The following is a 24,036-nucleotide window of genomic DNA, read 5'->3' as shown; positions in this document are numbered from 1 at the left end:
ACCCTTAGCTTTATACATACGGTAAATAAAAAAAATACACTGAAGAAAAATATTAAATGGGAATTCAGTAAACTTTGTCATAAACCTAAAACTAAACTTTGTAAAAATAAATAAATAAATAATGAATGTTAAACTGTTCATGAAAGTAAAATAAAAGACGAATGAAGACGTTTTTTTATTTTATTTTGATGACGGCATTTGACAAAATAGTGTTTGTTGCTAGTTTCATAATTGGTTCTTGTGTTACTTTTATTAGCTGTGCTGTTCAAATAAACTTCACTTGACAAAGAAAAAAAAAAAAAGCAGGCATCACACATTCTGCTAAAGCAGTTTGCATTTTTCGTTTTTTATTGTTGCCTCATTCACTAAACAGTTCAGTGGTGCAAGATTACCATACACAGAGTTAGGATATCTGCATGACACATCTATGCTATACAGCGGATGGATTATAATTATTACAAATACAGTAAACATATTTACAGTTTAGTTCAAGCTCCGTACAACATAGATATTTACAAAATAAGTATGAAAATGAAACCAGTCTGACAAATAATGTACAGCAGTAAAATGTTCAGGTCTTGTCCTTTTATTCTTCTTAATGCACAAATCCCAAAGATACTGTCAGAGGGGGGCTGATGGAGATATCAGGACTAGTTTTGTTTGAAAGGCATCAACGGAAAAAAGAAAAAAGTCACATTAAAGAGTTCCATCATAATTTTAGTCTATAGCTACGATGTGTTATATTCCCTGATAATAGATTAAATAAACTAATAAAAATCACCTTTTATTAAGATTTCAGACACCTGGCCACCATGCGCCGTTAGCAAATATCTCTTCAAAAGACGAAAGCAGACTTCTGAACCGCTTTCTGGTAAAGAGGAAGCACTAATGTAACTCGCCTCCATGAGAAAAAAAAAAAAAAAAAGGTGCAGTGGGTCACATCTTAGGTCCCTTTTAAAGAAACGGTGAAAAACAACAAAAACCAAACACCCTAAATCCTACATTCAACTCTCTCTCACTCTCAGTTCAGGCTGCCAAATCTTCATTTGGATCACTATGAGCAGAACAACTAAACCGCACAGACTTCACTTGATCAGTTAGTTGAACCTTTTATTAATATGTGCAAAGAGCTGCAAACTAATATGTACATTTTAAAAAAAAAAAACGATAAACACATAATCCATAATATACTTCTGAAAATTACCCACTGGGGTGAAAATGTTTGCTCTGATGTTCTTCCACATGAAAAAGCACCACTTTTCCCCCCCATCTCCTAATAAATGCATAGATGCACGGTTTATATCCTACGATGAGTTCTGCAAGCACTTCCTGACCAGCAGGTTTCCTGACCTGTGATTGGAGGCTAACTTATCGCAGGCACCTCTGTCTCTGCTCTCGTGTCAGGTGAGACCGCGGGCGAACTGCTGGTTGGTAGGCCAGAGTTTAACTACGCCCTTCCACGCAGAGACAGAGGCACCAAGCAAACATCCTCACCAACAAAAAAAAGCAAAAAAACCCTTTCTCCATGTCGTCCCTTTCATCTTTTCATCCAGTGTAGCTTTGATATGTGCTCTCGTTCTTGTTCCTGAAGCTCGGATACAATCCTGCATTACCTGACCTTGCTATAGATGCGAGTTAATGTGCAAAAACAAAAAGTGCAACACGAGTAAATGCTGGTTAAAAAGAAAGAAAAAAAAAGTAAATGCCCTTTTTTACATTTCAAATAACACAAAGAAACTTTGAGAGATGAAAATTATTTTAAAAAGAAGGGGCAAAAAAGAGTTAGATGGGTTGTTGGTTCCTATGCAATTCAGGAAGCTGAACAGAAAATGAAGAAGTGGTCATGTTTGTTGGTGCTGAAATGGACAAAACTTAATTTTAGAGGTTTTACCCAACGAGGGGAATGTTTCATCATCCTCCTCCTCAGGCTGTGCCTGAGCAGCTTCATCACCTTGCATATTCTCGCAACCCAGCAACTTCTTCACTTCTAATCGCGTCTTTAGTTTCACGCACATGTGACAGTGGGGTAACAAAGTTTGGGTTTATGTTAGCTGTAGAAGCAGAAAGAACAGCCTACCGTGGGATTTGAGCATTGCAGTGTTTTAAGCAATGAGCTGTTCTCTCTCTCTCTCTCTCCCGTACCTCCCCCTCTCACGTCCTTCTTACGGTGGAACACCAAACGGAAAAATAAGTACTCCTGCAGGAACTACCCGTACAAAAGTTGTACATTTTTGCTTCTTTTTACCCAGTAAGCAAGTTTTGTTTGTTGTATTTTTTAAATATTTGCACAAATGCTCAAACTGACACTGGCACTACCTGGGAGTTGGTGTAAGTACAGTGGCTGAGAGGCGGGATCCAAGCATCACGGATGATTCGGTGCTGAGCTCGACAGGATTTCGCTTGGAATTTTAAAGTTTCGCTTCGCAATTCTCTACTAGCTAACAATTTAAAAAAAAGAAAAGCAATACCAGTAGTAAGTAATAGAGCATAACTAAGAGATTGCTTTGATATATTTGCAGATTTTTTACTTTTTTTTTTTTTTTTTGCAATTTGAGTTGTTTTCAGGAAGCAAACCTGGTGTTCTCCTGGGGACTGCTGCTGCACTTTTTATCCGAGCACGTTATCAAAAACCAAAACGCAAAAAGTTAAATGAAACTTATTTTGGGAGACAAATAACACTGATAAGACTTTTTTTTGTTTGTTTGTTGTTGGGTTTTTTTTACAGATGATTGGCAAACTGAAAATTAGATTTTTTGGAGAGCCGTGCACACACAAGTAGACTACTACGACATGCTACAAGTCAGGAAGTTCAGGAATGACGACAAAGCGGAAAGAAATCAGACCCGTCGTAAAAATTTAAAACACAAAAAAGCCGAGGGGGGGAGGAGAAGAAGAAGAAGAGCTCGGGGCGCCGGAGGGACGGGAGGGGATGGGCCGGGGAGAGGCAAAGTTCAACGGAGCTTAAACGTTTAGTCGCATGAAAAGTAGAGACTTAAGCCACAAGTCTACTTACAAGAGGAAACCTTTAAGACTCACAATAATTAATAAGTGTTAACACTTTGTTTGATCAGAGGCTGCTCAGAGAGAGCGAGAGCCGCGCAGATTCCTTCGGCTCCGCTCAGTTCTTCATCAGGCCGCTGCGCCTCCTCGCCAGCTTCGATCTGAGGGGACGACATGTTGCGGTGAGGCAAAGGTGCATTCATTCAGGAGGAACTGAAGACGGCATATGTAAAATGTAAAAGTACCTTATCGTCCCTGCCAGCAGAGGGTTAAAGGCGTACAGCCAGTCGTTCATATCTTTCTCATTGTTGGCCTGCAGAAGGATTCCTCGATGCTTTGTGCACACCGCAAACGTGTTGGGAGTCTGCAAACATCAAATATACATCATGAGACACAGCTTTATCAGACTGACTGGAAAAGTTACTTTTCCGAGGTGGAGAGACTAAATAATTTGATTTAAGCCAACGATTTTCCATAAGAAGAAGTGGGTGCATTGACATGCACTGAATGAAAGAAAAGTTGAGAGAGTACTCTCCCCTTTAGGCGCCACCAAAAAACTCATAGTATAATTCTGGCTGGACATTTGATCTTATCAGCACTAGCAGATCTCCTCTGAGTTGGTTGGTTTCCTGGCAAAGATCCTGCTTGGTTTCGATCAAGACCATTCCAGAACTCTTTCTATCTCGGTTCTTCTCGGTCCATATGTTGATGTGACGCTAAGCTCACCAGCGGAGACACTCGTGTTCCAGAATATTCCTGAGTTGTTACTGAACATCACTGGTCTTACATCTGAGGGTCACAGTTCAGGTCAGATGGTTGATATTTGGACAGGGTTGAGTGTCATGACAAAATAATCTCAAAAGGCAAACTGAAGCAGCATTAAGCTCCAGGATGTTTTATGAACCAATCCTGCCAAAGGAAGAGGCCTAAAGTCCAAGCATCAGGTTTCTCTTACACCCACAGAGGGACACTTATTCTGACACATTTAAAGAGGTCTTGATTGATGAAAATCCACAATAAAGTAATGGCTCTAGTTCATAAAAAAAAAATTACTGACGCTGTATGTTGTATAATCAATCCACCCTGGAAAAAGAAGCAGCTCAAACAGATCAACGAAAGCCCAAAGATAATATGACATTTACACTTATTATGAGAGAATTTAAACTTCTGATTTAAAGAAGCCAAAACAGACGAGCACCTTGAGCATGGCCTGCTGGTCTTCGCTGTATTCCACCTGGGCTGTGGAGAGGTTGAGGACGCCTCGCTCCACCGGGTCCTTGTCGCTGTTGTAGATGAAGACGTACGGGCGGCGAACGACCACAAAGTGCTTCACCCACGTGTTGGAGCGCGGCTCCATGAAGCTGAGGAAACCTTTCTTAGACACCACAGACCTGAGATGAAGCAAATATATATTTAAACATTTTAAATGACCTTGTTACTTTGTTTTCCTAATTATCTGACGCTCTGACATCCTCCAGGATGCACACATGCATGTTTGCCTTGAAGCTGAAATAACTCCTTTACTACACAACTGCTGCAGGTCAGACAATTCAGATGAGCCGCCATCATTTATTACTAACCCCGGCCTCATTTCCTCAATATCAGGCACCAAGTTTAAGAACTCGTTCTTTCCAGCCCGAGCAAGATAGGACATCTCCAGAGTGGGAACCATTGGGAAGTTCTCATAGTCCGAGCAGGAGGGACTGGAGGCACGGGAGTTGTTCTCTGGGGTCCTTTAAGACAGAAAGCCGAGTTAATGTCAGAATTATCCACCGTATGATTTAAATGTGCTCGTATTGCATTATGTTGTAAACAACGGCTTGCCACTTCCTTCACGCAGACAGATTGTTTTATAAGATTTTGTTGTCCGACCATCAAACTTGCTTTATTTTTAGTAAATCTATTGTATCGATTGCTCTGACATTTAAATAGATTTAAAACAAAATATTCTGCCCATTTTTAATGTAAACCTTTTTCATACATTATTAAAAATACACTAAAAGACCGAAATAAACAAATATTTCAGTTCATTTTTTTAAGTACCGTAAGAAGAAACTAAACTGCAATGAAACAGAATACATTGCATTCTGTTTCAAAGTTGTTTTTTTTCATTTTGGTGTTTATTTTAACATAAAAATGTGATAAGTCCAGCTGCTTCTGCTCCATTTAATAAGGCCGCAATTATTAATGTTGATTATTTTTTGGATTAACTGATTAATAATCAGATAGCAAAAGGTGCTGATAAGAGATTTTCCTTTAACAGAATTTGAACCAGGTGAAGCTAAATCTATGAATGTTTTTACCACAATACAACAACAGAGAAAAGGCTTTCTTTTTGTATCTTAAATGCCAACTGTGTAAAGTTTTTGTTTACATTTATTTCGTAAATGTTAAAACTAGCTGAAAAAAAAAAAAACAATAATCAAAACAGCTAATATACACATCCTCCGTGGCTAATAATGCACCAATATCAGGAGAACATTATTACTTTTGGTCTAAGGAGCTGCAGCGGGAGTCAGCCAGGGAGGGGCAGGTGGAGGAGGGCGTGAGGGTGGCGCTGCTCAAGCTGGTCACCGATGGGTCCCGTCCGATGGGCGAGATGTCAGACAGCTGGAGAGAAAGGCAAAACGTTACGCAGGTTCACGCGTTCAAACGTGATCGGAGCGAGGAAAACATCCAAATCGTTTCTCACCTTGCAGTCGCTGATGCTGTTCACCACCTGGCTGTATTCGCTGTTGAAGGTGTGCGTCAGCAGGCGCAGACACTGCAACACAACATCCGTCAGTTCCAGGAAGCTCAGAAATCACCGGCGTGTGTCTGGCCGTGTGGGGTTTCTCCTCACCTTGGAGGCGAGCTCCTTCTCGCGGTCCACCAGGCTCTCGATGTCCGCCGAGTCGTAGCCGCTGCTCTCACTCGGCGTGATGGCGCTTTCGCAAGTGGCGCTGGAGATCTGCGAGGAGATGGAGGTGGAGGTGGACAGGGTCCCCGAGCTCATGCTGGGGGACAGAGAGTCGCTCAGGGACTTGGCGATGGGAGTCGTTCCCACAGGAGGCGCCTCTACCAGCTTCTCCCTCAGCAGGAGGAAGTGACGGGTCTTCTCCACCTGAGGGGAGGTACGAGTCGCGTTTCTTTTATTTTTACATCATCAGGTGTTATTTGAACTGCATGTTTTCACAGCAGCAAAAGAACATGACAGAGAAAGGGAACTAAGCCTGTCGCCATAAGCAATTAATCGCATGATAAATTAAACTGAGCTCGGTAACTTCCATTGTGATGATTAATATTTTTTTCGAGGGGCAATTTTGTTTTCCAGAGACTTCATAATTCATTTTATTCATGGCTTCGCTTGTATATAGGTTGTTATTTCAGTTTTATGTTTTGTTTTATTTTGGATATTTAAAATGTCTTCTAGTTGCAGTGTCAAGTAGGGGTGCACCCATAAATCGACCCCGATTTCCTTAATTTTGGGAGATCCGTGATCATTTTTAATACTTGCATGTGGAACCGATCAGATCCACCGATTTTATCTACTTTGGCAAAGGTCTAAAAATCAGCCACTGCCCTCTTTTGCTCTGCTATGACAGAGGTTTGACTGACAGACCCATGGTCATGTCTGCACGTTTGCTATACTTAGAACATTTCAGACAAAAAAATAATAATAATAAATCACTATTCCTTTTAAAGATTGGTCATCAGCGACCATATGGGAAACTGCAATAGGTGCACCCCAAATGTTAAACACTCTTTACAAAATTAAAGTAACTTGGTCTTTGAAGTTGCAATGTTACGCTATTATTAATATATTACTTGAAAATTGACTCAAAACATTGCTCTGACACATTATCGTGCAATAATTATTGGGACAATTTATCGTCCAGATAAATTTGAGGGGAATTTCACTTTTACACTTTGTTCTGTCTTTCACATAGGGTCAATATATTCCTGCCAGTGTTTTTTTTTTTTTGACCAACTGGTTTATAAAAGTTTAGCATCCAACCTTCCTGTGAGTAATTAAAAATGATTTAAAACATATTTTTTCAACATGTGAATGTGAAATTTGATTTCCAAACTCCCACCTCATGCAGCTGCTCGAGTTTCTCCAGCTCCCACTGGTGCTCCAGGATCAAACTGTCCCCTCTGGGCCTCCATCCGGCCAGATTCTCCTCCCCTCGCACGTAGGCCACTGAAGTGTCCAGAACCTTCCTCCTCCTCCGCTGCATCCCTGTGCAGGAGAACCCGGCTTGTTAACACAAAAGGCAAAAAAAAACAACTATTCAGATTCTTCTTTAAATAATTTTCTCCTTGTTTACCAGGGCTTCCGGTGTCAGACATCTTGCACAGGCTGAGCTCATAGATGCCGGTGACGCGATTACTGTAACAAAGGAGCAAAAAATAAGTAAAATAAATGAAAAATTCTGCCAAAAGAGTATGAAGCAGGTAATAATTGGACATGATTGTATGGTCAAAAACCAAAAGAATACAATTTATTTATGGTCAGTGAACACACCATACCTAAACACAAACAGGGCTTTATTGACTACACTTATCAAAGTGGCAGTTATTACTCCACAAACAAGTCTTAATGTTAGCTATTCAAAGTACCAGAGAAGTACTTAAAATAATTAATACATAAGAAGAATTAAAGGAGTAAGAAGGTGTTTTTCTGCTGTTTGATAAAACTACTTTTAAGCTTCAGACCAGCAGACAACAGAAATACTGAATGTTTTACAGCAACATTCTCCCTCAGTAATGGAAAGGCTGGATGTAGAAATATTTGTAGCCATCTGTAAATCTCTGAGAAGTGTCCTTATTCTCAGGGGAACACACACACAGACATCACTGATTACAATTACTACAGCCGATCATTTCATTTATTCTACGAGGCACCAAAGACAATGTAAAACATCAATTCAAATATTTCTGTCGGAGTTTTCCACCGACGGTAAAATCATGTTTTACACTCCCGGTCAAAAAGCAAAATTGTAATCAGCAGGCTAAAGTTGTACACAAAAAAAAGAAGCTCAAAATTCAGATTGGCTTCTTTTATTGGAGTGTTATACATATTTATTATTATTATTATTAATAGATGCACCAAAGTGCATCAACCTGCAGGCTTACCAGTCAGGAGTTTTGGAGTACCCACTCCCAAAGAGGTTCCTGAGAGAACGTGGCGGGGAGATCTTAGCGTCCCGGGAGTAGAACACCATGCAGATGTCTTTAGTGATGATGGCGGGCTGGATGCAGTGGTCCAGCTGAAAGCAGAATGTGAGTGAGCCGGCATCCGAGACGCAGCGAGATCGCCGTGAGACACAGCGGAAAGACAAACCTCCAGATATGCAGACAGAGTCATGTAGATCTTCTCTCCATACGGAGTGACTCGGTTTAGCAGGAGGGAGTTGTGCAGCGAGCTGTCCCACACAGCTTCAAAGCGATAGAACGTTCTGAGGGGGAAAAAAAACAAAAAAACAGAGGAAAGCAACAAGAGTTGAGCTTTCTCGTTTGAAAAAAAAAACACTGCTGTTGTGTTTCTCGTTGTGACATGGAAGGTTGGGATTTGGCTAAAGAACTGGTGTGTGGATGTGCACAGGTCTAGATGGCTGAAAACGAAACTTTCTCACAGGTTCATGGTGACAGGATGCCAGGACAAACACAGAGAAAGACACAAAGACAAGACACAAAATAGGAGCTGGAACATACTGAGAATAAAGTTCAGCATGATGCAACTAAAAGTAAAGCTACCTTTTTGAATATACTGATATGTATTATTTTTACAAACCAATTCCTTTTCGGTGAGGTTACATTTATCCTCGTCTACCAGCAGGGGGAGCATTTACCCACAGACAGTGACCTTACTGAATTTTAGGGTAATTAAAACAAAAAAACCAAAAGAATTTAATCAAATTGAGGTCACAGTAGGTCAGCTCACAACTTTTATTTATACTAAAGTCACAAACAAATAAATCTATAAAAGTAGTACTGATCAGGGCGCATTTGTCCATCAACATTTTGAGCTGAGATTTTTAGGAAATGAATGTTAATGGAAACAAAGAGATATCTTATGCAATACGCAGGGAAGGGGCTTAGGAACCAAAAATCTATTAAACGTATTTCTAAGAGTCTACAGGTTCTAAAAGAGAGACATAAAGGTCCTTCATTGAAGGTCTTATGCTCTCTGATGAATGGTACCTATCAATATCCTTATCAATAGAAAGCCTGAGGACAATCAAGAGTCCAGCAGCAGCAGGAGGAAAGAGTGCACAGAATAAAAAGAGAAGCACAAAGAGTCAGGCGACAGAAACAATAAAAATCAACAACTTTAAATTAAAACAACAACAGAAAGCTCATGCAATGAATTCATTTTACCCTCAGAAACTATAAAGACAAGAACATTTTCACATATTTAAACACCAAAACATAAAAAGCCTGCACAACAACAAACCGATGGATTTATCCCCTTGTCAGGTTTAAAGTTCATCAGAGCCAAAGTGACTCAGAGTCCAGTTCACCTACCTGTTAGTGTTGTGGGTTGACTTGATATTCTTGGCAGAAATGATGTTCAGGGACAGGACGGCGTCGGCCGCGCTGTCGTCCACCTCGGCCTTGTTCCTGATGCGACCTGATGGAGAATACAACGGCATGACGCGTCAATACGGTCGCTGAGACTTCTTCCAGTGAGCAATAAAAAAAATTTATACACACACACACACACACACACACACACTACAAACATCTGGTCAGAGTCCAGAGGCTGAATGTGAAAAATGTGAAAAGTAATTATTTGGTCCATCTGTGGCAGCTGCAGTATATAAAAAGCTTAGAAAGAGAAGCTGCCTTAAGCAAAACAGAAGCCTCTCTCCTCTCCCAAAGGTACGTGTGGTATATTCACAGTAAAGCCTCTTCTAAAGGGTTTATCCTCACTTTTTTACCCCGTGTTACTGTGCAGTTTCCATTAGATCAAGTGAAGCTCACAGACAGATGGCTCACCTACAACCAGCTCACGAACATCCTTCCAGTGGAGCTCGCTGCCCTTCTCGTGTATAAGAGTCACTGTGATCCTCCGCTGGATCCCCTGCAGAAAAAGATGAAAGGAGATCAAGATTGCAGCTTAAAAACCACGGCAACAGAAACAACTTATACATTAGTATTATCATAGATAGACAAGTCTTTATCTTATGAGTTTTGGGGAGTGGAAAATGTTCTACCCTTACCTGGTGCAAAAGGTAGGTGCCATGGCAGGGCAATCCGCCACTGTGGTCCACTATGGCCGGGATGTACCTGTGTGTGGACAAAACCAGGTTAGACTTTATCGATAGGCTTCGATGCGTTTTAAGAGGCTGGATTCATCCCCCCGGGAATGGTGCAGAGAGACACACTCACTCTCCGGTCGGCTCCAGCTCGCTTATCTCGAACCAGACGAGCAGGTCGTACTTGCTGACACACTGACCCAGGTTGGACTTGGTGATGGTGTTCAGCTTGGTGGCTGGAACTATCAAAAAAAACAAAAACAACAACCATCAGATAAGTATTTTAAATTCGATATTCCACTGAATTTCAGTGTTTAATACAAGACAACATAGTCATGTCGTACGGGCACATTGCTGAGTCTAGTGGATTATACAGGGCTTTGCAAAGGTAGAAAAGCTTTTTTGTTTTCATCAAAATCCCAACCATAAACTTCAGTGTGTTTTTTGCGGACATTGTGATAGAAAACAACAAAGTGAAGGCAAATTTTTACAAATGAAAATATGAAAACTATAAGGTGTATTTGATTTTTTTCCCCCCCGTTTAATTAGTAAATAAAGTCCCTTGCAATTTAATCCAGAGGATCGTTAGAGAACATTAGTGAACAAACAACCTCATGAAGACCAAGACACACAGCCAACAGGTCAGGGACAAAAAAAAACGGTAAATCACCCTGAACCCAAATATCCTACAGTAAAACAGAGGTGGCAGCATCATGCTACGGGGACGCTGTTCAGACTGCGTGCGATTCTTCAACAAAACCTGGGAGAGGCCGAAACTATCTGAGCCTCAACATGCATCCAATCTACAATCTATTGACCTATAGATCAAAGTATACTGATGTGCAAGGTCGGCCTAGTCAAAGTCCAGACCTAAAATCCAATTGACATTTTGTGGCAAGAGATGAAAAGAGACCATCACAGACTGATCTGACTGAGCCTGAGATTCCTTACAAAGAATGGGCAAAAACTTCTGTTTATAGATGTGACAAAGCATTTCCAAGTAGAAAAGCATGCCACACTTTTCAGATTTTGATTAGTAGAAGCTTTTTTTGTTGTTGTTGATAACCCACATATCGTTGTTCTTCCTTTTATTGAAGTATTTCATTACAGCATCACAAATGTGAGAAATCAATGAGTGTGAATACTTTTGCAAGGGCCTGACTGAAAGGTGAAGACAGTGTGAGGAGTCAAATCACAGATCACACCAACACTGACCGCTCCCTGCTGTCTGACACATCAGCAGTATTATGCTGCTGATGAAACCAGCTAATCTCTCATTTCTGTCATACCTAGCTCGACACTATTCAACTGCCCTCCGTAGTCTAATCAGCTGTCTTTTGAGATTAATTGCCATTTTACAACCTGGGACGCAATTTAAATTTCTGCAAATATGGGACATCTACTGGAAGGTAGGAGCTCCAGTCAGTCTAAGCAGCAAGGGGAGGTTTGAGCTGAGACGTCGGGACCCAAACGTGTCCGCAGCCATCACTGCAGTGCTCCGATGTGCACCTGCAGGCACGGAGCAGCACGAGAACAAAGCGCTAGTCTAATCACAAAACAGCATCTAGAGGCGGGGGGGGAAGCTAATGCCTCAACTGCTACCAAGTCCTGAGTACCAACCGTGGTGCTTAGGCACAGTGAACACGGGGTCGTGCAGCGCTGAGAGGAAGGGGAAGTGTGAGAGCTGGTCAGCCTCGTCCTCCAGGCTGGCCACGGCGGAGGAGGCGAGGGCGTTGGCGTGCTCGGATAACGTGTCCAGCACTGTGCCGTTAACATAGCCTCTCACGAGGTAGCAGATCAACTCGATCTTACGGGTGTGGTCTGGATGGGCGATGTGTGTTTGTGTGTGTGAACGGCAGAAAAGATGGGTGAGTACATGTGTGGGGGGGAAAAAAGAAGAGTGGGGAAAAAAAAAAAAGGCAGGACAGAGTTGGGTAAGAGGATTATAGAAAAATGATTCAATAAGACAAAAAGGGATCCAAAGGAAGCGAGAAATGAAAAAAGGACACGTGACGTATGATTACGTAACAAAGTCAAAGTTACGGGGAAATGATGGTGACAGAACATTTCACTATATCGCGGTGTTGTGTGATGATTAGTTACCTGGTTTGGACAGAGGCATGGGGATCGGGTAGTATTTCCGTGACGGTGTTGGAGGACTGTTAAAAAGAGCAAGAAAGGACATTTTAGTGAAAAATGTGTCTTCAATGAAGAACCTTTACCCTAACCGTTGAATATTTCCACATTTTGTTACATTTAAGTCACACATTTTTATATGTATTTAATATGGTGGGCCATCAGAAAATAGTTCCCTGTGTGAATAATTTGTAAACCACATTTTGCTGCAAGCGCTGAGGAATACCTTTTTTGCCCTGCAACTTTTAGATGTGCCTCTGCTGCACCACACCTGAATAGAATAATTAGGTCATTGGCAGGACTCTGGAGAACTGATCTACACAAGGAGGAGGTAATTAAGCCATTTCATTCCAGTGTTTTGTATCTGTGGCACATCTAAACTGTGCAGGACAGCGAGCGGCCTTTGAGGACTGGAGTTTGACACCCCTGCCACAGAAGGTATTTTTTAAAAGCTGCCAACCTGATCAGGTCCTGGCCGTGGATGTGCAGCGGGTGCTGCTGATAGTGGCCGAACACCTCGAACACGATGGGCTTGCTCTTAATGTACTCAATAAAAGACTCTGTGACCTCCACTGAAACCTGCAAAAAAAAAGAAAAGAAAAATTTAGTTTCTGGTCATCAGGAACAGTTTGGATTAGAGGAATGACGTCCACATGTCTGTACTCACATTCTGGACGTGGTAGAAACCCAGCGGAGCTCCTTTGCCGATGTTCTTCAGAGGCTCGGTGGAGAAGGCCTCATCGTGGCGGTGGAGAAAACTGTAGCAAAACGTGAACGCAAGTCAGATTGATTAAATTAATTCAATTTACACACAAACATGTAATGCTGTTGCAGTTTTCCTAAGCTGAAGGCTTCGTGAAGCATCGCAAACCGATAATTCCAGGCAATCTAAACAGCGCTGCTCTTATTTTTGAAGAATGTCGACTCACTTGAACTGGCAAAAGATGTCGGCGTACTCGGGTGGGACGCCGCTGGCCTGGAGGACAGTCACGCGGAAGGTGAAGATGCTCCCCACCTCCAGCTGGCCTGCCAGACCCTCACTGTGACACAGCTTGGCGTCTGGGATGTTGCCCAGCTTCAGGTCTGAGGAGAACAACAGGGTCATCAAAAATTACCACAAAAAAAACTTACAGCTGCTGGCGTGTGAACTGCTCCTCTTTATTCATCATTCCTGCCTTTCACAAATTTGTTTTTTTTTTTTTAGCTTTGTAAAAATCTTCTCACACAGCAAATAAAAGCCCCTGCATTCGCCTCATTTACACGACAAAGCTCAACTCTGGATCCAGCAGGGACATCTGCATAGCGTGTTCTCCGGCGAAGGGCAGAAGAGGCTGAGAATTTACGAGTGGAGAGGTGAAAGTCTGGCGGCCGTACCCATGTCGTTGATTCTGTTGAGCTCCTCGGAGGGTGTGATGACCTCTGAGCTCTGACCCTGACCCTCCACAATGCGCAGTTCCTCCAGGGACAAGCCAGAGCGGGTCATAACCGTAGAGGGAAAGTCATTCTGATTGGATGGATAAAAGTCGGAGACATTAGCACGTAGCTGGTCTAGACAGGGTTTGAGTTTTTAAAGTTTCTTTACCAAGTTGGTATTTTTGGAGAGGAAAAAAAAGAAAGAAAGAAATAAAGCGTCTTGAGTTTCAAACTGCTTTCATGTGACTCCAGACTCACCTTTTTGAAGTATTCATCATCAAAAGAAATCTTGGCAGTCCCCGACTGTCTAACCCCGGACCCGTAATCTGGAGCCTCCTCGTCAGCTAGAAAAGAAACAAGCCCTCCTTTTATCCTGATCTGTCACCAACCTAAACTGTCAAAGCACATCAAAGGGAATAAATAAAGGATCTGAGGGAATCTCTGCGTTGCCAGCAAATCGGATCCCTCAGGACTCTCCCACATGCTGCCATTGGAATCTCAAAGCCGAACTTAGAGCTACACATATTTTGTTGGTGTAATAATCCCGGAGCATTAGAGATCTCATTAATTACTCACCAGCTATGGCCTGGACCCCCACGCGCAGGAAGCCTCGCACCTCGCCCTTTTCTGTAACTATGGCAACCCGGTGAACAAGCGGCACAGGATACAGCAAGTTGCTCAGGTACACAAAAGCTCTGAGAGCAAAAAAAAAAAAAAAGGGAAAAGAGAAACAATGAACAACCGCTGCAGCTGTGAGTCGCTACGCATCATTAACTGTAGCATTTATTTAGCATCTGAAGGTGAAACGCAGAGGTTTAAAAATGTAACATGTTTGGGACAAGTTATTAACAAATATATACAGTAAAATATTAGTGACGGCAAAGTAAATTAAAAGGCAAAAAAGACAATGTAATGAGCAAGAGCTACTTAAAATCTCTTATTGTACTTAATAGCTACATTTTTGTGTCTCAAAGTTTAACAGTGGAATGACTGATCAGCAGATTGCAGCAGTAAAAGCATTTTGCAGTGTTGGCCATTGGCCGTGCTGGTGTCACTGACATTTCGTTACGCAAGAGATGATTTGCAATTGCAGCGCTCCTAGCTACACGCTGTAACAACCTGCAGCCGTTCAATGAAGACTAAAGCCCAAAACCAAAGCACAAGACATCCATCTGTAAAATATCTGAAGTGAAAGTGATGCAGGGACCAACCTGCACCCATGTGTTGTCTTATTTGGATGCACCGACACCACTTATTGCTAAGATATTATGTTTTCAGGAGGAGCTTCTCCATTTTGGGTTAGTCTGTGGTTACTTATGTTGCTACTTGTGTCGCAAATTAAAAGTAGCAAATCGACCAGTCTGCCACAGGCCTTTTTTTACTGAACATGCATCAGTTTACATTCACTTCAGGGATATTTATACATATGTACAATTTTCTATCATCTGTTGAGTCTAGAGGAAGTAGTGTAAGGTAAGGTAGCTACAGGTTATTGTGATTGGAACCGCAGAGTAAATGATCACATTTCAGGAGCAACCAAACAGAACCAAAATAAATGTAAACGAGGCGGCAACACATAGTTAAATATAATTAGGTCCGAGATTTCAACTCTTGTGACTGTTTGCCTCCAAAATTACTGAAAAGAAAGAAAACTAAACTACAAAAAAAATAAAAAAATAAAAAAAAAACAGCTGAACCTCACTGGTTTGAGCCTATGGGTATGAAGTGATACAACATGAAAAGGCAACGTGTTGGTGCAAAAACAGGTGCGCAAACTGGGCAATTTTACTTGGAGGTGTTAACAGCACTCAGTTATATGAAACCTAACTCTATTCAATGCATTTTAATTACTTAAAACCTGCAGATTATAAGCTGTTTTCCAGCTATATGACCATATGCATGAGCTATCGCCCGTTTTAAAAAGCAAAACTAAACATTGAAAAATTCTCTAATTTCCATTAAACAGAGTTACTTAGTAAGTTTTAGTCAGGAATCACTGGAAGCAAGCTAACGCAACCAATGCATAATAAATTAAACACAGCTGTCAGCTACACCATGAGTCAACAATATATATATATATATATTTTTTTTTTTGCAAAACAACATATGAAGCATTAACCTTCACATTATTATAGATGTTTTTTAGACTGCTTTAAAGGCATTTTTTGTGGTTTTGTTTTTATTTCAACTGCTAAATACACCCACTAAAGAAAGTAGATGATAAACTGTTTTCCCCAATCGGTCAAATGACAAAAGTCTGAGTTCAAACATTTCCGAAATGAAATGATTTCAAAGTAAAACAACAAACAAAACGAAAATAACGAAACAAATCAAAATGAAAACAACCCAAGTTTAACAACTGAAAAAGCCAAAAAAAAGGACAAGTACTTAGTTTTCTTAATCACAACAAATAGGCCGTTTTGACAGACAGATGGGAGTTAATGCAGTCAGCAGAGTGTGGTGGAGGAGGATGAGACATCTCACAGGAGGACGACGGCAGGAGGTGATGCAGGCTTTTCATCGTTTCTAGTCCAAATTAAAAGTAGATTTTCGACAGCCGACCTCAGAGCACAGGAGGATGACAAATTACGTTAAATTAAAATAATACTCCACTTATTTCCTGCTTCTCTGAGTCTGAGAAGAACAACAACTACTATTACATGTGCCTCCGTTTCTTCAATTTAATTATTTTCAATCATACTCTTATCTTCGATACTTCAGCTACTCTTCACTGCATTCAATTAAAGTAAAACAAGCCAACAGCAGCTCTCCTGTCCCAGCCTCTGTGTGCAGAGGAAGAGGAAACGCCCAGATCACCGACCTTCCCACCAGGATGAACCAGGGGGAGCGGTCATAGAAGGGGTCCTGCCCGTCGCTGAAGATGTCCGAGCCCTCTTCGGTGCCTGCATCCGAGCTCGTGTCGTCCACAAACGCCTCGTCGTCTATGAAGTCCGACATCTCGCTCTGGCGCTCGTCCGCCAGCTCGGTGATCTCAGAGTCGGAGGTGGAGAACGTGGGCGAGGGCGTTCGGTCGGCCAGGTGCTCGTTGACGCAGCCGTTGAAGATGGGAGAGCTGCTGGGGGAGCGAAGGTTTGGGAACGGCGGCGAGGGTAACAGTGGAGTCAAAGAAGAGTTAAAAAAAAAAAAAAAAAAAGCTTCAGAAGCTTTGTGAGGCATCAGTGATCTCATTTCATTTTGAAAAATTCCTGCTGTTTTTCTAGGTTTTAAGGGTTCCTACACATTTTTCATTTAAATATTTTAGACTTCTGGAGACTTAACTCTCCAGAGCTCTCAGTCCTTTGCAGAACATAAAATCCTAAAGCTCACTATATCTTTGCAGGAGATATTTCAAAAGTGGATTCGAATGGGAAATCTTCAAAAATAAATTAAAAGGATGGAAAGAGAAAAAAACAACAACAACAAAAAAACAGGACAAGTGAAAATATTTATCCAGACCTGAAAAATACTCAGATCAAATTCCACACTTGTCCAAACTGTGTAGGAACCCTGCTTCAATTCAAATAATTAAAAAGGTAAAAAGAAAGCCTCACTTTTCACTGCATTAATTACAAGCATTCATTTAAAGCAAAAGCCACTTTTGCTTTAAATAAGCTTATCAGTTTAGGATTCACTTCATAAAGAGCCGGCATTAAACCAATCGCAGGTGTCACAGCAAATACCAGGAATGGTATTTTAAACCAACATGAATAACAGCACATTAATGGATTAGCATGTAAATCTCCTCACGTACGCCGTCTGGAAGAGGATAAAACACAAAACGGCAACATCCCCACCTCATGTTTGCATGAATTATAGAACGCATCAGGAAGAGCATAGCAAACAGTGACGATACAAAGTGATGCAGAAATAAAGGGAACACAACAAATGGTCACAAAATCACAAAATGTGATATGAAATAAAATAAATACACATTCAAATTAATAATAATAAAAAAACAACAAATAAAATGGATAAACAAATTTAAATAATGAACAAAACATCATCTGGTATAAATGACAAAACTTGATGTGGGAAACATGTGACATGACTGACAAATGAATCTCCAATGAGAAGTGATGGCATGGAAAAATAAAATGCATGAAGAAATCCTAAAAGCTTCAGTACAGCTTTGGTAAATAATACCGTAAAAAAAATAAAATAAATTTAACACAAACAAATAACACAATCTAATTGCTCTTCTTAAAATGTAGCAACATTTTTTTAAGCCAACTTAAATACCTGATAATGGTAACCAACCCTTCCCTGGTACTGTTTAACAAATTTGTTACAAAAGCACAAAAAAAGCAAGAACCAAAACCATTTCGTTGAAATGTGTAGTGTTCATAGTCGGCTACAAACCTCCCCACGAGCTTAAACCAGTGGAAACGGTCGTAGAACGGGTCGTTTCCTGTCAGAGCTCCCTCTCCATCGCCGTCCTGGTGAGTGGAGGCCATTTCTCCAGCGCGGTCGTACATCTCCCTCATCTGCTCCAGCCTCTGCCTGTAAATGACCACATGCACTCAGGATTAATGGATGCAGGGTAGGAATCTACAGCTCACAAAAAGAAAAAACAAAAACTGGACGGGGAGAGAAACTGATGATGTTTAGATGATTTGAATTTGACTATTTTCTTTGTAGAAATAAAAAAAAAAAAGAAGGCAAAAATAATTCAAAACAATGGATTTTTAAGATACTGTATATAAATGACTTCCTTCACATTTTTGAAACTCCTGTTATAGATGCCTATATCTAAAGTCAGAGCAATAATCGAACAGTTTGCAACAACTGTAGTAGAAGACACCGTGTAGTCCAACTACACTCATGGCCACATCGTGTGTGTGTGTGCAAATTGAGGTAATTATTACTTGAGTTTTTCCAGGGACCAGTAGTGTGTAGCTCCATTCTTCAGGTCCTGAACCTCGACGGCGACCACGGTGCGAGGGAAGGGTCTCGGTTCGCGTTCCTTCTCCGGCTCCGGGGGCAGGAGTTCAGGGGGCAGCGGAGAGTACAGCGTGTCTGTCAGCAGGACGAACTGGAACTGGACCTGAGGAGGAGGGAGAATTCAGAAAGGACGTCACCCTCAACGAGTCGCTTCAGCCTCAAACTATTACCAAAACGTGACTTTAAAACATGCAGAGAATGAAAACTCAAGATGGAAAACACCGTGGGAAGTGACTCTTCTGTAGCATCTTGCAGTTTATGTGGAGTGTAAATCCCTTGGCTTCCTGGTGGAAGGTAAACTACAGCAAACCAGCTTTAGATTTGCTCCCACTTCCATTTATCTAAGTGACAGTGGATCAATGGTGCATACTGGATGATTTAAAAGTCAGACTAGAGCACCGTTCCTCTAACATTCCCCCCCACCACCACATTCAGTCAACATTACATTAAAGTGTCACATCCTGAGCAGGTAGATGTAAAACTGTGAGGGAGATGCAACGTTTTAGCTAAATAATATCAAAAGTAAGACACGCAGAGTCCACCAGAGTCATCATGTGTACTTTGGTCTCAGTTTTCTGTTGTGACTGTCAAAAACTGTTTCACTTCTAAACATCAGCGGATGCTTTGGGTTTCCCCCGTGACGCCCTGGACTGCCTGAAGACATCACACGCGTTTGTGTTTAGAAATCTAGCCGGCAGACTATGCCAAGTATCATTTCTAGTCGCACGAACTATTAGAGGATCATTTAAAAGCTGCAAGAACGAGAGAGAGACAGATGCCACCCAAAAACACCCCAAATGAGAAATGCAATTCAATAATAACTGTCTTCTCCTGGGACAAACCAGTCTAATTCAGTCAAATCCAATTCGATCCAAAATTGTCATACATAAAAATACCAATATGACCAAAACTGCCCATCTAAAGTAGACCTACTTATTTACTTATTTTTGCCTGATCATGCAATAAGTATTAAGAACAGGCCAGTTAAAATATTTTTGTATTTTAACTGGATAATCCCAGAAACTCTCTGATCCAATTAAAGTTCTGACTTTGATCCACTGAGAAAAGGTTAAGCATAAATTACCCAACAGCGCCACTCACTAAGGATGATGTACATTTCATATTTCTGTATTATAAACAATTTCCGGAACATTTCAGAAATATACCAAATAATATTTGACCTTTTTTGGTAAGGGACAAGACCCGACTTTAAATGAAAAAAACTAATTTGCAATCTAAATTTGATGCGTTTCACCTCCAGCAGATGCAATTAATCCACATTTTCCTCAGTCTTGTGATTTCATCACCATTCTCCATCAGCTTTTGGCCTCTTGGACCCAATTTATCTTTACTTATTTGAGGAATCAAAGTTTACCCAAACGACTCATTATTGGCCTGCAGAGCGGGATTGCATTACCAAATATTGCATCAGACCAGTCCTCTGTTATTGCAGTATAACGCACATTGTTATATTCATCATTAACAGCAGCATGATTTCTCTCACTTTTTTCTTCAGCTCCACACTGATGGCGTTGGCCTCCTTCAGGTACACGGCGTTCCCCCACAGCTGGTCACGCAGGGAGGTGAACTGATGGTACCGCCACTTCCTGAAGGCCCACTGAGCCAGCTCAAACTCATGCTGCGTCCACGGCACTGTGGAAAACACACCAAGCAGAGGTGACATTAACACAATGCTCATGGCGCATTTTAAAGGCAAATTAGACCAGGGGAAACATATTCTGAAAGGTTTTTACAGAACCGTTTGGATGGTTTAAACCTCTCCACGGGTTCAAAGAATGTTAGATTAATGGAAGAAAATCAGCATAATTCATAATGTGGAATCCTGTAGGCACATTTCCTGCAAGAAATGACTGTGCAGAGACAGTAAGGCCGTTTTAAAATCCAAACTGGACTATGTTTCCAATTCAGCTCCACACAATTTCTAAAAGTGTCAACTTACCAGCAGCAGCTGGACTTAAAACTTCAAGCAGGATGATGAAGAAATGGAAAATGAAATAAGAGGAACTACAGTTGTCTGACTTTTTAAAACAACTTGTAGCCAATGGGCTGAAACATTAAAATAGTACGGTCATTTAAACATCTAGTACTTAACATAAACTGTTATGTTGGATTAGATTTAATGAATCTATAGTCTGACTTCAAGCAGAACCTTTTGGAGGGAAATTAGAATGACTATTAATATCTTAGAATAAAAGATGACTATAAAAAAATTATATACGCACATCCCAGTAATTTAGGCTCTGGACACAGAAAGTGGAAGAAAACACACAGCTCATTTATTTATATACTTTTCACTCATGGCTAATGCAGCGAAAGAAACATCTTCTTAGTACACACCTTCCTCCTCTTCTTCCTCCTCCAGCTCTGCCTCATCGGGCGTCTCTGCGACCAGAGAGCGCGTCTCCACCTGCTTCTGGAGCTCCTGCAGTTTGCTCTCGTAAACCTGGACACCAACACACAGGGGGACATGGACAGCTGTCCATCAGCTGCACACACAGGTGAAATCAGCAACACAATTCAGCCCGAATAACAGCCCAGGACTGACGCCAGGAACTTTGCTGCTGAAAACTTTGATCACTTATCCAAACAAGATTGTCTGCAACAAAGGCGTAAGTTTACTTTTTTTTTTGCACAATCTAGAATGATGGGCTTATTTAAGTATGTTGCAACATGTCAGTACGCATTAAACAGCAGAATACTTCTGTACATTGTGTAAAAATATTATGTATTACTTGGAACAACAAAAAAATAAAACATTTCCAAACCGATTTGATTTGTAAATCAGAGAGCAAAATCCATCAGCATGCATTATTAAAACTTAAAATGCCAAGTGATTTTTTTTTTATGTTTCATTTTTTTGCTTCAGTGGGAGAAGAAGGGAACCGGGAGAAGCCGAGTCAAATGTAATCCAATGAGGGGCGCCATCATCACCACCATCATCATCATCATCATCAGAGAAGGACAGGCAGGCTGTGGTCCCGATGACCTCATCCTGTTTGTTCACAGTCTTCTGGGAAACAATGAAGTCTTTTCATCTGGTGCTGACCTCCTTCGCCTCGCTGCTGAGAACTACCGACACCCGAACTCTCTGCTCGACTGAGAGAAGACTTACGGTGTAAAGCTGGCAGAACCGTCACTATTGTAAGAAACGTCATACATTAGAATCAGATTCACAATGCGCATATAAAGTGTTTAAATATTTTAGAAATGTAGTACTTATAGGCTTTCAAAAAGCCAAATTTAAGCCTCTTTTCAACACACATGCATTTGTGCAACACTATCAGTGTATGATGATCGCAATCATGAGAAACAAGATGGATTTTAACAGATTACAATTCACATGAGTAGACTACTGGACTCTACCTTTTCAGGGCTTTTCACCTCGTCTTTCACAGCTTCTAAAATATTAAGTGCTGCATCCGTCCTCATCACAACATTTTTAAGATACCTGAACTAAACTCTGCTTCTGACACCTGTTGTTTTGTTAGGGACTTCATTTCAGCAACACTCTTCTCGAGCAAGTTTTTTTGTTTTTTTTTAAATCACCTGGCATTAATGTGAGCATGTGCTGCAAAGCTTTATTATTGGCTCGTATATTCCTTTCCAACAAACTGTTTTCACTCTTTACAGAGACATTCCCAGCAAACAGAGAGTGTGCTGGCTGCTGCACTATCCTGTCCTTCAGTGTCATGTGACCTGCTTCTGCAGACTGTCCTAAACCCCCGCGCACGCACGCCCACACACACACACACACACACACACACGCACACATACACACATTTCTTTCTGCTCAGGGAGCAGATGAAACACTAGTTAAGTTTCTTCACCTTCAAAGCAAAATGCTAAGTAGGGCTACTTGGTAAGGAAAAACAATATGTAAAATAATAATGAAATGAGTTCATGTTTAAATTATGATTACTAAACACAAGAAATTAGTTTTTCATTTAGGTATGCAACCGACATCGACCACCTGGATAGACAAAAAATGTTGACAAAACCAACAAATTCAGTGATTTACCTCAGAGCAGCAGTTTAAGTCAGATAAAGAATATCATATTTACTTCCTGCCTAAATGAGGAGGTCTGGCTCCAGCTGGTGATGGACTGGAGCAGCCAGGCATCATGGAGAGGGAGTAGCCCACGACAGAAACCCACTGGTCTTTGAGCTGCGCAAGAACATTATGTACTTCCCCAAGTCTCCAAAGAATTTACAACATCACCAGAAAAAGCTGCAGAATTGTCAAAAGTCAGGAGAGGGCTATGGAAACTTGCTAAATATGTCGACAACATTGCTGACTGGACAGCACTGGTTCAGGTGGATCTTCAGACAGACAGAAGCATAATTGCAAATCTGAATATGGCCAGAAAACTAAAGAATTGATTTTTTTTGATGATTACGAGGCATTTTGATTACATGATGCCAAAACCCTAGTCAGGGTTTCCCTCAGTGTATTATAAGCCTGGCGGGCCACCAGGCTTTACTTGCCCCCCACCTGGCTAATTGTTGTGTCTTTATTTAAATCTGTACTTGTACACCAGCAACAGTAAAGACAGATTAAGCTATGGTTTATAGTTGACACATTGAACTGTGCCTCCCCCTCACCTTTCCATTGACCTCATGCTATTATTTCACTTTATGATGCCTGCACGTGCACCTCCAAATGTTTTGTAACTTTCAATATTTTTCCAACAGAAAAACATGATGGGCTGCTAGTGGACTGCCCTAGCGCTCCTACACCCAGCATAGCAGGTTTTCTGGAGGAAACCCTGCAAATGCCACGTTTATGAAGTAAGAGAATAGTTTTCTTTGTAGGATTTATCCACACATTAACTGGGCTACCCTGTGACAGACTGGTGACCTGTCCAGGGTGACCCCGCCTCTCGCCCGGGACGCAGCTGGAGATAGGCACCCTCCCCAATAGGGAAGAAGGGTGTTCAGATAATGGATGGATGGATGGATTAACTGGGCTACCATTAAAATATGGTATGAGCCAAATTATTAGGAGTCATTCAGCATAGCACTTCAGGCAACTGAAGACATCGAGGGAAGGAGAAAATTGTGAGTTTCTTAAGAGAAAAAAAAAAATGTAAGTGGGGTTCCACATGCTCAGTGGTAGAGCAGACACATCATATTCACAGTCCTCAATGCAGATCCGGTCCGATTCCTGTCAATCTACTAAGGAGTAAAGGCAATTAATTCCCCAAAGACTTTATGAAAATAAAAACATCTGGGGTTGAATGTGTCGCTTTGGAGGCATCTATTGAAACAGAAGTCATCCTGC

The 24,036-nt window shown here is 41.2% G+C and overlaps 1 protein-coding gene across 12 annotated transcripts in view; it reads right to left on the bottom strand.

Annotated features, from left to right (window-relative positions):
• Positions 1 to 162: 162 nt before the first annotated feature.
• The window catches only part of kif1b (kinesin family member 1B), a 61,722-nt gene continuing 37,848 nt past the window's right edge, over positions 163 to 24,036 (bottom strand). For 6 of the 12 annotated variants that reach the window (XM_044122937.1, XM_044122922.1, XM_044122968.1 and 3 more), the window contains 27 exons: positions 21,093 to 21,198; positions 20,239 to 20,387; positions 18,659 to 18,837; positions 18,153 to 18,293; positions 16,615 to 16,869; positions 14,370 to 14,488; positions 14,052 to 14,137; positions 13,755 to 13,884; positions 13,310 to 13,463; positions 13,048 to 13,138; positions 12,841 to 12,959; positions 12,348 to 12,403; positions 10,378 to 10,486; positions 10,209 to 10,275; positions 9,985 to 10,069; positions 9,511 to 9,616; positions 8,327 to 8,441; positions 8,119 to 8,252; positions 7,311 to 7,372; positions 7,077 to 7,222; positions 5,843 to 6,103; positions 5,693 to 5,764; positions 5,489 to 5,610; positions 4,581 to 4,733; positions 4,199 to 4,391; positions 3,246 to 3,364; positions 163 to 3,161 (listed from right to left, as the gene is read on the bottom strand). In XM_044122937.1, coding sequence (XP_043978872.1) covers positions 3,119 to 3,161; positions 3,246 to 3,364; positions 4,199 to 4,391; positions 4,581 to 4,733; positions 5,489 to 5,610; positions 5,693 to 5,764; positions 5,843 to 6,103; positions 7,077 to 7,222; positions 7,311 to 7,372; positions 8,119 to 8,252; positions 8,327 to 8,441; positions 9,511 to 9,616; positions 9,985 to 10,069; positions 10,209 to 10,275; positions 10,378 to 10,486; positions 12,348 to 12,403; positions 12,841 to 12,959; positions 13,048 to 13,138; positions 13,310 to 13,463; positions 13,755 to 13,884; positions 14,052 to 14,137; positions 14,370 to 14,488; positions 16,615 to 16,869; positions 18,153 to 18,293; positions 18,659 to 18,837; positions 20,239 to 20,387; positions 21,093 to 21,198 — 3,372 coding nt within the window. In that variant the 3' untranslated portion in view covers positions 163 to 3,118. The remainder of the gene's footprint in view (positions 3,162 to 3,245; positions 3,365 to 4,198; positions 4,392 to 4,580; positions 4,734 to 5,488; positions 5,611 to 5,692; positions 5,765 to 5,842; positions 6,104 to 7,076; positions 7,223 to 7,310; positions 7,373 to 8,118; positions 8,253 to 8,326; positions 8,442 to 9,510; positions 9,617 to 9,984; positions 10,070 to 10,208; positions 10,276 to 10,377; positions 10,487 to 12,347; positions 12,404 to 12,840; positions 12,960 to 13,047; positions 13,139 to 13,309; positions 13,464 to 13,754; positions 13,885 to 14,051; positions 14,138 to 14,369; positions 14,489 to 16,614; positions 16,870 to 18,152; positions 18,294 to 18,658; positions 18,838 to 20,238; positions 20,388 to 21,092; positions 21,199 to 24,036) is intronic. The other 6 variants (XM_044122927.1, XM_044122977.1, XM_044122961.1 and 3 more) reach the window with 2 other exon arrangements.

Source organism: Gambusia affinis, linkage group LG01, assembly GCF_019740435.1.
Source record: "Gambusia affinis linkage group LG01, SWU_Gaff_1.0, whole genome shotgun sequence".
Taxonomy (NCBI): domain Eukaryota; kingdom Metazoa; phylum Chordata; class Actinopteri; order Cyprinodontiformes; family Poeciliidae; genus Gambusia; species Gambusia affinis.
This window is presented reverse-complemented; position numbering and strand designations above follow the sequence as displayed.